At 37.7% G+C, this 12,866-nt stretch overlaps 1 protein-coding gene across 1 annotated transcript in view; it reads right to left on the reverse strand.

The window, feature by feature from the left end:
- Positions 1-12,866, reverse strand: part of LOC121431009 (CYFIP-related Rac1 interactor B-like) — an 83,587-nt gene that overhangs the window by 7,134 nt on the left and 63,587 nt on the right. The window contains exons 4-8 of the mRNA XM_041628467.1: positions 12,726-12,836; positions 9,180-9,301; positions 6,153-6,395; positions 2,270-2,344; positions 755-874 (exon numbers count right to left, since the gene is read on the reverse strand). Coding sequence (XP_041484401.1) covers positions 755-874; positions 2,270-2,344; positions 6,153-6,395; positions 9,180-9,301; positions 12,726-12,798 — 633 coding nt within the window. The 5' untranslated portion in view covers positions 12,799-12,836. The remainder of the gene's footprint in view (positions 1-754; positions 875-2,269; positions 2,345-6,152; positions 6,396-9,179; positions 9,302-12,725; positions 12,837-12,866) is intronic.

Here is a 12,866-nt window from a genome sequence, read left to right on the forward strand (position 1 = left end):
GGGGGCGAAATCGCCCTGAGCCCCAATATAAATTTCCCTTGGTGCTATACACATGTATAAACGTAAAACTACAAAAAAGATGGGTTTTGAATGCTTTTCTGAAAATCATGAGTGATGGAGGCTGTGTAATTGCAAGTGGTAAATGGGATGTCAGGATATGTTGACATGTACTTCATTTACTAACCCCCTTGGTCCTCTTTCATTTCATGGCCCTCCCCCCCTCCCCCCGACATAAAATTGAACCCCTACATGACATTACATACAGCACATGATTTCGATTGAAAAATAAATCACAAAAAGGGTGACTCCCTTCTATATAAAGCTGTTACGAAACATTCTACTTGCCTACGTGTATAACAAGGCCCATTATCATCAAAGCACTAGTATCATTGTCAGGTCAGTGTTAACGAAAGAGATACGAATGGTAAAAATGCAATCCCTTGTAAATTTGTGTACCTTGGCCCTGTGTTACAAAGAGTTGCGATTGATCCAATCAAACTCAACGGAAGTCCATCACTGTCAAAATTTTTCCGACCAGAAATTTGGGTAACGTCCTTTTTAAACTAAGAGAAGCACACCGAATTGTCAAAGGCAACTATGAATGCATGAGTATACATTCATGTCTAGAAGACATTCAGAACAAACAAGTATTTTAGATGTTGGCGGTGATGGCTTTCCATAGTCGTGGTTGATTGGATCAATCGCAACTGTTTGTAGGACAGGGCCCTGGTGTGCTGTAGACAATGATACGTACCGCTGATACAAACTTGATCGTTGAATCTACAATAGTCTTGAGCATAGGTGTGGAATGGGCGTAAAATAAAGACATCTTATTGGCCATCTCATTGTTCACTGCTACCCTATTCGGATCAGGCTGAAAATTCAGAATAAATGAAATTTTCATAGTGTTAATAAATATAACATTTGATAAAAAAAATTGTTTTAACAGTAGATTCACCTATATACATGTCTATAAAATAATCACAGATGGTGAACATGCTGGACCATTGTCCTCAAAAACTTGCTGCCACCTTGATTTAGTAAGCTACCATTGTAGACGAGTTCTACGAGTTTATCCTTTGAACCATGAGACTATTTCACAAATCTGTTTGCATTAGTTACGCAAACTTCATGAACAACGTTATGCAAGACCGGTGACCCTTTCTTATGCTGAATGAAATAACCCCAAACTTCCTATTTTCTTCCATAATGGAGGTGCAATTCCCATAACCCTTATCACTTTTTAACCCTATCTAGGCGGGGGGGGAGGCCCCCCTCAACGAATCACGCGATATTTCTGCCGCGCAATTTTTTTTGACCACGCCGCTCACTGAGTTTTTACTTTCAAGTCTTGCGCAACTTTTGAGACCAATTTTGCGTCACCCGGGTATGTGGTTCCGAAATTACGCAACATTATGTAAGTGCATGTCAGACCGAAAATTGCTCAAAAACGTGATTTCGTGTACAAAGTCAATGCAAATTGTGTTTTCAACCAAAATTCATAAATGTATGATTATTTTTAGTTTTGCCAGTCTAAATATATTCATTTTATGATTTTTATGATCACAGAAGAGTCCCCAACAAATTTCATTGAAAAAACAATGAAAAACAAAAGGTCAAAAAACAAAGAAATACATAAGAAATTGCAAAAAACAATATAATACATAAGAAAATGATTTGATATCACATTTTTTTTCATGTACTCTTGCTAAGGACACCACAAAGAGTTTCTATACCAAAAAATTAGTACATTTGGAGCTTTAGGGAGTTAGAAGAAAAAGTATGATTTCGCATACTAATTACGCATAAGTTAGCATAATCACTTAATAGCGATTCGCATGATATAAATTACTATACAATCTTGTAGATTATGTCCCAGGCAACCGCGATCGCGCGGTGAACGGCCGAGATCTTGGGGGGTGGGCCTGGGAGGCCCCCCCCCCGCCATAGGAACTACCAAAATACCTCGGCCTAGATAGGGTTAAAGTATTGAAATTTCAATACAGATAATAGGTAGAAGTGAGATTTCAATCTAAAAAGATTATAATTCAGCTGTAGATGATTGGAATCAAAATGACTGAGGATTTAGTACCACCCAAGAAAGGGAATAAGTTGTTTGTAAATTCAAGTATATTTTAAACATGGTCCCCATTACCAATTCGATTCATCACATGACTTGAGTCTAGAGGTACACCATGTACTCTTAGTAAGTTCCTATGTAGTGGTAACCAGATATATTTGGACAGGGAAGAAGGTAGATAATACCAACCTGGTTTGCCATTTTTGTTCTGCTTAACGTCCGTCTGTAGTAACTGAAGTCGTTCTGTATTGATGGATTTGTCATCTAGAAAAGAAAATAAATAATAAATACAAAGATGAATTAAAGACAGACTGGTAACACAATTTAAAAAGATTACAGGCACATATTATACGACCAATATAAGAAAGACTGGTATGTTTCAACATGCAAACAAATAAGAATTTTGGGGAAAGACAAACTATACAAACCACCTACAGATTTAGCGATCTTGACCCATCTTACAAAGAGTTGCGATTGATCCAATCTATCACAAGTTCTATGGAAAAAGCCAGTAACATCAACATCTGAAATGTATGTTTTGTTAAAAATATTTCTAGATATGCTATATATTCATAGTTTTCTTGAAATTTTAGTGTGCTCCTCTGTTTACAAAAGACATTGAGCAAACTTCCTTTTTAAAAGTTATATTGTTGGATTTCCATACAGTTGAGATTGGTAACTCATTGAAAGACGGGGCCCTGGGTTTGGTGCTATTCTTTTCTGCACAGTGCACTCTCAATGATATAAGGAAGTGTCAGACCTAGCATGTGGGAAATTAACATATACATGGGAATAAAAAAAATCACACATACAGAGCCTCCTCCCCCCCCCCCCCAAAAAAAAAAAATGCACATGAACAAAAAGAAAAAAGCGATATAAGAATAGGTAAAGAGTAAAATATGCAGCACTCTCTGAATAGTATGTCAATTTTTTTACAAAAAGTTTAACAATTTTTGTTGCTCAATCATTTTTTTTCTTCAAAATTTTGATCCACATGTCGTGACTGGCTTGTTCAAAATATATACCTCATTGGTATTATCAGTGAATCCATTCAAATGCAAATTTAAGTCATCATCCATGATTAGGGGCTCTAGCAATTTTGAATGTAGATCAACAGTAATTCCCTCATAATGTAAACAAGGAATAAAAACAAACTAGAAGTCTGACCTCGATACGACCCTGGCTTCTATGGTCAGGTATTTACCCATGAATACCAAAATGTAGATATATTTGTCCATGTTTTGTTTACATATTGTCAATTCCACATACACATGTATTCTGACTAATCTATCAGTAAGCAGAGTTTTCAGACAATCCTCTACACGGAACATAACACAATGAACTTTGTCTATTGTTGTGGTCCGGATCTGAACGATTGATGGTAATGATGACGGTGGTGGTGGTGAGGAGAATGATGAGGAAAAAGATGGTGGTGGTCATGGGGATGATGGTGGTGGTGATGATGACGAGGAGGAAGATGATGATGCCAAAAGTGGTGGTGGTGATGATGATGATGATCATGATGATGATGGTGGTGGTGGTGATGATAATGATGATGATGATGATGGTGATGATAATGGTGATGATGGTGGTGGTGGTGATAATGATGATGATGATGGTGATGATGATGATGATGGTGTTGATGATGATGATGGTGATGATGATGATGATAATAATGATGATGATAATGATGATGGTGATGATGATGATGGTGATGATGATGATGATGATGAAAATTGATGATGAATATATCGATGGTGATTATGATGATGAAGAGAAGGATGACGACAAAGAGAGTAAAGATTGATATGCAAAGCTATTAAGTTCATGTAAAGTGTCAATTGATGTGAATCAAACTCTAGTATCATCTAAAATGCCACATTCACAAAGGAGTAAATGGGTGATTGAGTCTTTTTTCAACTGTTATATTTTGTGAAAATTTTGATTCATTTATTCATTTCACTTTTCATATCCTTCATGTCATAACTGTTCTTAGAGAATACACATTCAAATAATCTAATTATGCATTTCAATTAACACTTACTTTTGGGGCCTTGATACCAAAACTAAAAATATACTCAACCACAGACTGTCAATTATGAACAAGGGTAGCAACCACAAATATATATTAATCTATGACCATGTGATTAAGTACATATACATTCACATGTAGCTGTGCAAATGTACACCTACATGTAACAGGCTGCAGAAAAAAAGCTATGAAACCAGTAACTGGGTAATAATAATTGTGAAGCGCTTTGAGCAGTCAAGAGATTGATAAAGCGCTATATAACAGCCAATTATTATCATTATTACTTGATTTGAACAAATATATAAAAACCAGACTAGCATAGCACAGGAAATAAAATCATTGAAGTTGAATCACACTGATTAACCTTAATTTAAATAATTGAAATGTAGGGGGGTTGTTTTTCCTGTATTGTAAATAATGCTGATTGAAATCTAGATGAATTAACGTTACTTCCCTACATGGTACCTATGTACCATCATCTTTTTTCCATGTATTCACTTCTGATTATTTTGCATGTTCTGTTTGTTTTTCCTTATGTAATTTGCTTGTTTGTCATATTGTAAACATTTGTTTACAGGGCCCCCTGGAAAACAGTACATGACTACTGATGGGGCTACCCTGTATAAATAAAACGAAATAAATAAAATAAATAGATTTATATACAATTTGTAAGGTTTTTTTTAACAATTAATATTCACATCGTGGTCTGTAAGCAAATGAGGGAGTCAATAAGGCCATACAGTCACTATTTCTTTCATGTTTTTATGACAATATTTAGAAAAATTGTGAAGGGAACGTCATAATTTTTCATTTTCCATCCGATTCTGATGAAACTTTAAGTGTTGGTCTTGTTTAATTTTAATCCATCAGTTGCATTTTCTTCTTTAAGTGATATTACTGTACTCTCATGTGCCAGTGCATGAACTTTACAATACCCGTGATAAAAACTTATTCATGTCTCTGCAGGCCCAACACTGCAAATACACAAACAAAATTATGACAAATTATGACCGAGGTTGTATAATCTATCTCAGTGAAGGTGATGTTTATGATTATAGTACAATTGCAAATGAATTATACAATTGAAATTGACAAATAAATAACAAACTAAGCCTCAATGACCTCATCAAATTTTTTTGCTGTAATTGTTGATGTCGTTGCTGTTCATGTTGGGTAATCATTGCTATTGCTGCTACTTCCAGTATGGTTAATGTAAGCAATATTGTTGATGTCGTAGAGGCAGGAAATGTTGCTCTTATTGCCTTTATTGGATATTACTGTTATTGTCTATTTCAGTGATCCATATTCAGTTTTTGTGTTACTTTCACGACAATGGTGCTTAGTATGGGGAGCATATCATCAACATTTTTTGACCGAAAAGTTGTCAGATCTGGGGCCTGTTGCCGAAAGATTTGCAATCAATCGCAACTCTAAAAATCATGTGCAACTTGATTTTCAACCAATCAACAGCGTGCATTTGGGACTTGCGATTGATTTTTTTTTATTTGTGTTTAAACGCAACTCTTTGTGCAACAGACCCCTGGCCCGTCTTCCAAAGGGGCCCTGGGCCTCGTCTCACAAAGACTTGCGATTGATTCAATCAACCACAACTACAGACAGCAAAGCAACATAGGATATTGTTTAAGTTTTCTGTGAAAAAATACTGACACTGATGGATTTCCACACAGTTGAGGTTGATTGATAGGATCAACCCTTTATAAGATTTGGCCCTGGCAACTTTTCTTGTTTTTGATTGGCTGAGCACTCTTTCTATGGTAACTGTCGGATAAAATAGGATTTTTCTGATGAAACATCTGACAAGTCGTTCCAGGAAACGCTCTCCTGAATTCAAAAGCGGGGACCTGAATTTTATTGTCACTTGAGGCGTTTCATTAAAGGACTTGTCAGATGTTTTGTACAACAGTGACCATACTAACAGTTCATTTGACACCTGTGCTTCTAAGCCAATCAAACTCAAGGAAAAATATTGATGAAACGCTCCCCTGAATTCAGAATACAGTAAACAAGATTTGGTCGTACCTTGAGGTCATCAAACTTTAACGTAAAGTGGAGGACTTGGGCGAACTGCTTCGCGAGCGCTTGCTTCTGTTCCAGCTGCTGCACGGGGGAGTCTGCGCCGATGCACAGTGCGTTGAGGAGCTCCTGGTTGACTTTGTCTAACTTGAGCGAGAACTCGTAGTACCTCTTGAGTCTGGCCACCAGAGGGCACACTGCAGCCCAGGCGTTCTGTTGAAGGTCGTTGTCTCGCGGCGATGTGATGGCCTGCAGTGTAAGATGGAATGCGAGAAAAGAGATAAATGGATAGTTCAAAGAAAGAGTGAGGGATAGAGAGAGATAACATTTGAATTTCCTATCATTTCATCCATGATTTACAGTTTTAAAGGCATATTCACAACATGCTCTTGCTTTACTTCCTCCATTTTGAATGTAAGGCTCTAGGTTGTTCCCTTTCTTATCCGCATTTATTAATCATGAAATTATTATTACTATTTAAGAATGAGTTATATGTTTTGTATTTCGATTGTGGGAAATACATGAAATGAAAAATTATTTGATAGGAAGTACTATGATTTTGATTTTTCAGTGTATTTTTGCATTTAAACAAATGTAAAACATACACTGATATATGCCATACTCGCCCTTCAACAGTGGTGTAAGTATAATGCATCAATTATTTCTTCCTCGCCCGCCACCAACCCCCCCCCCCAAAAAAAAAAAATAATTCAAAATGCATCATATAAAGCAACATAAAAGATAGATTGCTAAACTTTTCATTGAAGACTTCATGCTTCCCCAAGACATGAAACATGGAAGACACGAATACAAAAATACATAGACAACCTACTGCCTTTAGAGGCTTCCTGTCCAAGTATTGTATCTAACCTCCTATGACCTCACAGGAAGTAAAAAGGAAGCCTGGGAAGTTGAAATGTTGGTTCAAGGTCAGGTAAGCCATAGTTATTTTAAAAAGTGATTACTGTACCTATGGAGATGGATCCAGAGATATTATTCAAGGAAACTTCAAGAACTTCTGCCAACTGAAGATTGGGTTGTTAGCGAACAAGTTGGGTAATAATCAGTTCTTTAGGGCCAATATTGTACTCATCCTCGATTTATGCAATATTTCTGCCTCTGGTATCCCATTCTAAGCCAACATGTATATACATTCTTATATACATATAAATGCAATTATTAAAAGTAGTCTTAAAATTTGCAAATGATGGTCTAAGGGAGGATCCACATGGCCAAATGTTACATATGTTTGTCTACCTATAAATAAAATGTCACCTACCATAGTTGAATCTTTACTTGCCCTTTTTTTATAACAAGTGGAATGCCTCTGGCCGTCTCACCTGCACCACACGGTTCAATATAGCAGCAGTGCTGACTTTGAATACTACTCTAACTCGCTCAAGATGTTCAGTGATACATGGTTACTCTTATGTCCACTTTTTATGAACTAGACCAATAAACTTACAGAGATATGATGGTTATTCAACAAAAAACCCAACATGGCCAAAGTTCATTGACCTTACATGACCTGTGACCTTGATCATGTGACCTGAAACTCGCACAGGATGTTCAGTGATACTTGATTACTCTTATGTACAAGTTTCATGAATCAGATCCATAAACTTTCAAAGTTATGATGGTAATTCAACAGATACACCCAGTTCGGCCAAAGTTCATTGACCTTTGACCTTGGTCATGTGACCTGAAACGCGCACAGGATATTCAGAGATACTTGATTACTATAATATCCAAGTTTAATGAACTAGATCAATAAACTTTCAAAGTTATGATGGTAATTCAACAGATACCCCAATTCGGCCAAAGTTCATTGACCCTAAATGACCTTTGACCTTAATCATGAGACCTGAAACTTGCACAAAATGTTCAGTGATGCTTGATTACTATTATGTCCAAGTTTCATGAACTAGGTCCATATATTTTCTAAGTTATGATGACATTTCAAAAACTTAACCTCAGGTTAAGATTTCGATGTTGATCCCTCCAACATGGTCTAAGTTCATTGACCCTAAATGACCTTTGACCTTGGTCATGTGACATGAAACTCTAATAGGATGTTCAGTAATACTTGATTAACCTTATGGCCAAGTTTTATTAACTAGGTCCATATACTTTCTAAGTTATGACGTCATTTCAAAAACTTAACCTCAGGTTAAGATTTGATGTTGACGCCGCCGCCGTCGGAAAAGCGGCGCCTATAGTCTCACTCTGCTTCGCAGGTGAGACAAAAATATAGAAATCACCTATGCATTTTCAATGCATGTTTTGAAACAGAAAGCAAGCAAGAAAGAAAGTAATATTGACTCCATGATATTAGCTCCAACGACAGTTGGATCGACCAACTTCAACCCTTGGGTTAACACTATAACCTATCCTAAACCTCTAAACCTTAACATCAAACCCGATTGAAACCCTAACTGTACATCTTAGACGAAATAAAGCCCGGAGCAATTATCGCCAAAGCAAATGCCGTGTCAACTTAAAACTATGGGAAGCTGAAATTTCAAAATTACATTTACATTTCCTATTACTTTTACAGATAGAGTACCTGTCACCATCAGCTTTCCCACTTCCACAACTTTAGACCAGAATTTATTGAGTAAACCAAGTTCAGAATAACAGTCTATTAAAGATGATAATAATAATAGCTGGATTTATATACCACCTTTTGTCTGGGGATACAAAGTGCTGTTCTATTAACCCGGCTTTAGCTCGAGCTACCATCACTGGCACTCAGTGCATTTGAGGAATATATCCTGCCGCATACCCATTCACCTCACATGGGTCAAGTGCAGCACAGTGTGGATAAATTTCTTGCTGAAGGAAAACACGCCATGGCTAGGATGTGAAGCCATGACCCTCTGTTTGAAAGGGGACCGTCAGAACCACTAGACCGTGATGCGCCCACCAGCTATTAAAGGCTAGGCAGAAAATAATTGTGATGTAGACAAACATTGTCCTTGTGGACCTTCTGCTCCACAAGAAGACCCTGATGGTCCAATTTTAAAATGCTACCTGTCTGATTTCTTCTCCTGCTCCCTTGTAATCCTGTACATCTTGTAGAATGGTGTCCAGTTCTATGAGAATATCAGCCGTCCTCTCAAACACTTCCCTCTCCTGCTCTGTCGGCTGTGCATCTGATAGGAGAAAGAGAAATACAGATGTGATAGGAAATAAAATCAAGAGAAAAAAAAATAGGAAGAAAAAAAAGAAAGAACGACCAACAAAGTAGGAATGAATGAATGGATTAATTAATGAATTAATGAATGGATTAATTAATTAATCAATCAATAATGAGAGAAAGAAAGAAGGAAAGAAGAAAGAAAGAATGGAAGGAATCTGTATTTATGACAATAAAAATTACTGTAACACTACTGTAAAAATCTCTCATGACTGAACTTTAAAAATGTATGATTTTGAATTATACTCACAAAAACACATAATATCGAGGGGAGTTCACTTTTAGTTATGATTAAATGCTGAAGCTCACATGATATGTAACATGCAATCTTATTGATTAATATGCAGTATGCACGTCCTGTCTAGGTCAATGCGGTGATGCCTTCTATACCGCACGTAACTGGGAATTGAAGCGCAACTCTACATGTAAGTCTCGCATAACTCTTTGTTTACACCCCATACACTGTACATGAGTAATCTTTACTGGTTTTTTTTTTCTCGAAATCATACCCCTTCTCTCTTTCACTTACATATTAAAATACTAACATATGAATCAAAGTATATTTTTTTCTCCAAATTAAAAAAAGAAAAGAATGAATCCCAGGATGAAATTAAAAAAAAAGGAACAAAAACTTGTAAGAATTTTAATCGGGCAACACAGTCCAAAACACTTTAACCCCCCCCCTGGCCCCCCACCCATCCCATGTAAAGGTTGTATTTGTGTAATTCATGTCAAGTTGAGACTTCCTATCATCTTTCTAATTATTGGGTTCTGCTATTTTTTTTATATCAGTTGCGATTCTAGGAAAAACAAAGGCAGTAAAACAGACAGAAATCATGCCCTTCCTAACACTTAATACTAGATGCATCTTTGGTACTTATATTAAAACCCTAATCTGAATATTTGTCTCTCTTTATTTTTTTTTTACTTTTGCCTTTTACATACTATGCCCCATGTGCTACATGTATATTTTCCCTAGGTATATGCAACTGTTGCTAATCCCCACTCTTAAAACTAAAAATTATTAGAATAAACTGGAAAATGTAAAGTAGGCATGAATTATCAAACAGCTTTAAGATGATTCTTTAAAGGTTTTTATGGTGGGGAGAATTATGGCATAGCATTTCTGCCTTGTTGAGAAAAAGAACAGAGAAAGCCGCTCCAAGGCATAGTATTTCTTCTTATTGAGTAAAAAGAAGAGAAAACCGCTCCAAAGCTTCGCAAATTTTTCGTTACGCCGCTCCGAACGCATTGAATGCTGCAATTTGTGAAAAGCGGCCGCAGAGCTCCCCGGCGGAGGCCGCGCTAGCTGCATCATGCACGCATGACCGTTCCATAGGATGCATACGCACTCACACGCTGGCGATCCGTTCCAAGGACCCCCGTTTTCACAAACATTTGTCGTTCTGAAGTCCGTTCCGAGGACTCTCCTTTTTACATTAAGCCCGCTCCAAGGCCCCCGTTTTGTGTCTCGCCCGCGGCACACACCCCACCACTTTTTTGGTCGAGTGCCCCCCCCCCCCCGGGCCTATGTCCTTTTCACGAATCCTGTACATACTTGGTATTTCCATACACAGATTTATCCCTACTTTTCAATAAGCAGTTAAAATGCCACTCATGTTTGTTTTGGGAGTTTGTGTAAAGTAAAATCAAGAGTACCAAACACTTTTATATATATGAAACATTAAAGTTTCTTTTAACAGCTTTTAGAGAGCAAAACCAGGGGGCTGGGGCCCCATTTCACAAAACTAACCATCTGCAGTATTACGATCAATGGTAACTTCCATGGGAACCTTGACGTTGATTGGCTGATATAAAAAAGCAGTGTCACCCAGGGTAAAAAATTGCATGTACACAAGGGCTCAGGTGATTTCGCCCCAAAAATGCTCACGGAGCCCTGGAAAACTTTAAAAGAGAGCCCCTCAAATTCCCATAGGGTGTAGTATCAATGGTACCGGTAATCAATGTAGCAAAATTGGGCAAGCCCCCCCCCCTCCTCCAATAAAAAAAAAATATATATATATATATATATATATATAAAACCTTGTGCAACCACTGCTTTTACCACTGATGGGGCTACAACAAATGATGATACATGTATATTTTATCAATAATATATCAAAATTTTGTCACCATATATTGCAAATATCCAAAATCAAGGATTTCAAATATAAAAAGTTTTTCTTTACATAACATGCAATATTCACTCTCTCATAGATTAAAGACCTACATGTAATGACTACATGCATGACTTCATCTAGTATTACATGTATTTCCTTTCCTCTCCCTTGCAATTCATTTTTTTCTCTCTTTTTCTTTCAATTCATTAGAACTATTAACACTTGAATGACTTGATTACATGTATAATAAATGCTAACAAAAAAATAATAATTGAAATGGTTGGTCTGAATGAGAATGATGCTCAAGGCAGACAGAAGTGGAAGGAAGGTCATAGTGGCGTGAGAGTCGGTTAACCATTGTATTAGAGGAAAACTGCAGACTGAAATAAATGATGATGATAATAAAGCATTTATATAGCATCATCTATCTAGAAATCATCTTTTTTGAGGCACATTGTTAATTATTATTATTATTACCCCGGCTTTAGCTCGAGCTGCCTTTCAGCGCTCAGTGCATTCAAGGAATTAATCCTGCCAGGTACCCATTCACCTCATCTGGGTTGAGTGCAGCAGTGTGGATAGATTTCTTGCCGAAGGAAATTACGCCATGGCTAGGATTCGAACCCACGACCCTCTGTTTCAAAGTCAGAAGACTAATCCACTGGGCCACAACCCCAGGGGGGACTTGACCAAAAAAGTGGTAGGGGTGTGCCGCGAGCGAGACAAAAAACGGGGGCCTTGGAGCAGGCTTATTGTAAAAAGGAGGGTCCTCGGAATAGGCTTCGGACTACCAATGTTGTGAAAACGGGGGGTCCTTGGAACAGATCGCCAGCGTGTGAGTGCGTATGTATCCCTGTGGAACAGCATGCGTGCATGATACAGCTACAATGTATAGCGCGGCCTCCGCCAGGTACGCTCGCGCAGAGGCGATTGCCGGAGAGCGCTCAGCGGCTGCTTTTCACCAAAATTGCAGCTCATTGTAGCGGATCAATGCGACCAGAACGGCGTAAAAATATGCGAAGCTTTGGAGCGGATTTCTTTCTTTTTTCTCGATAAGAAGAAAATGCTATGCTTTGGAGCGGCTTTCTTTGTTCTTTTTCTCAATAAGACAAAAATGTTATGCCTTGGAACGGAAATTTGAGTGCAAAAATGGGGGTCCCCTCCGCGGCACATACCCACTATGCATTATATACCGAGTGCCCCCCCCCCCCCCCCGGGGGCCACAACGCTCCACATGAAGAAAATGAATCAATCACTAACCTTCAAAATTAATGTATACTTGTGGGTTATCAGGAGGCTCCTCTCGCGCTAACAGTCTTAGAATATTGCCCATGGCGTCTGGCTTGTGTGTCTGACGAAATTAGAAAGTTTCTGCAAAAAGAAGAAAAAAAACAATAAAAT

The sequence above is a fragment of the Lytechinus variegatus genome, chromosome 17 (assembly GCF_018143015.1).
Source record: "Lytechinus variegatus isolate NC3 chromosome 17, Lvar_3.0, whole genome shotgun sequence".
NCBI lineage: Eukaryota > Metazoa > Echinodermata > Echinoidea > Temnopleuroida > Toxopneustidae > Lytechinus > Lytechinus variegatus.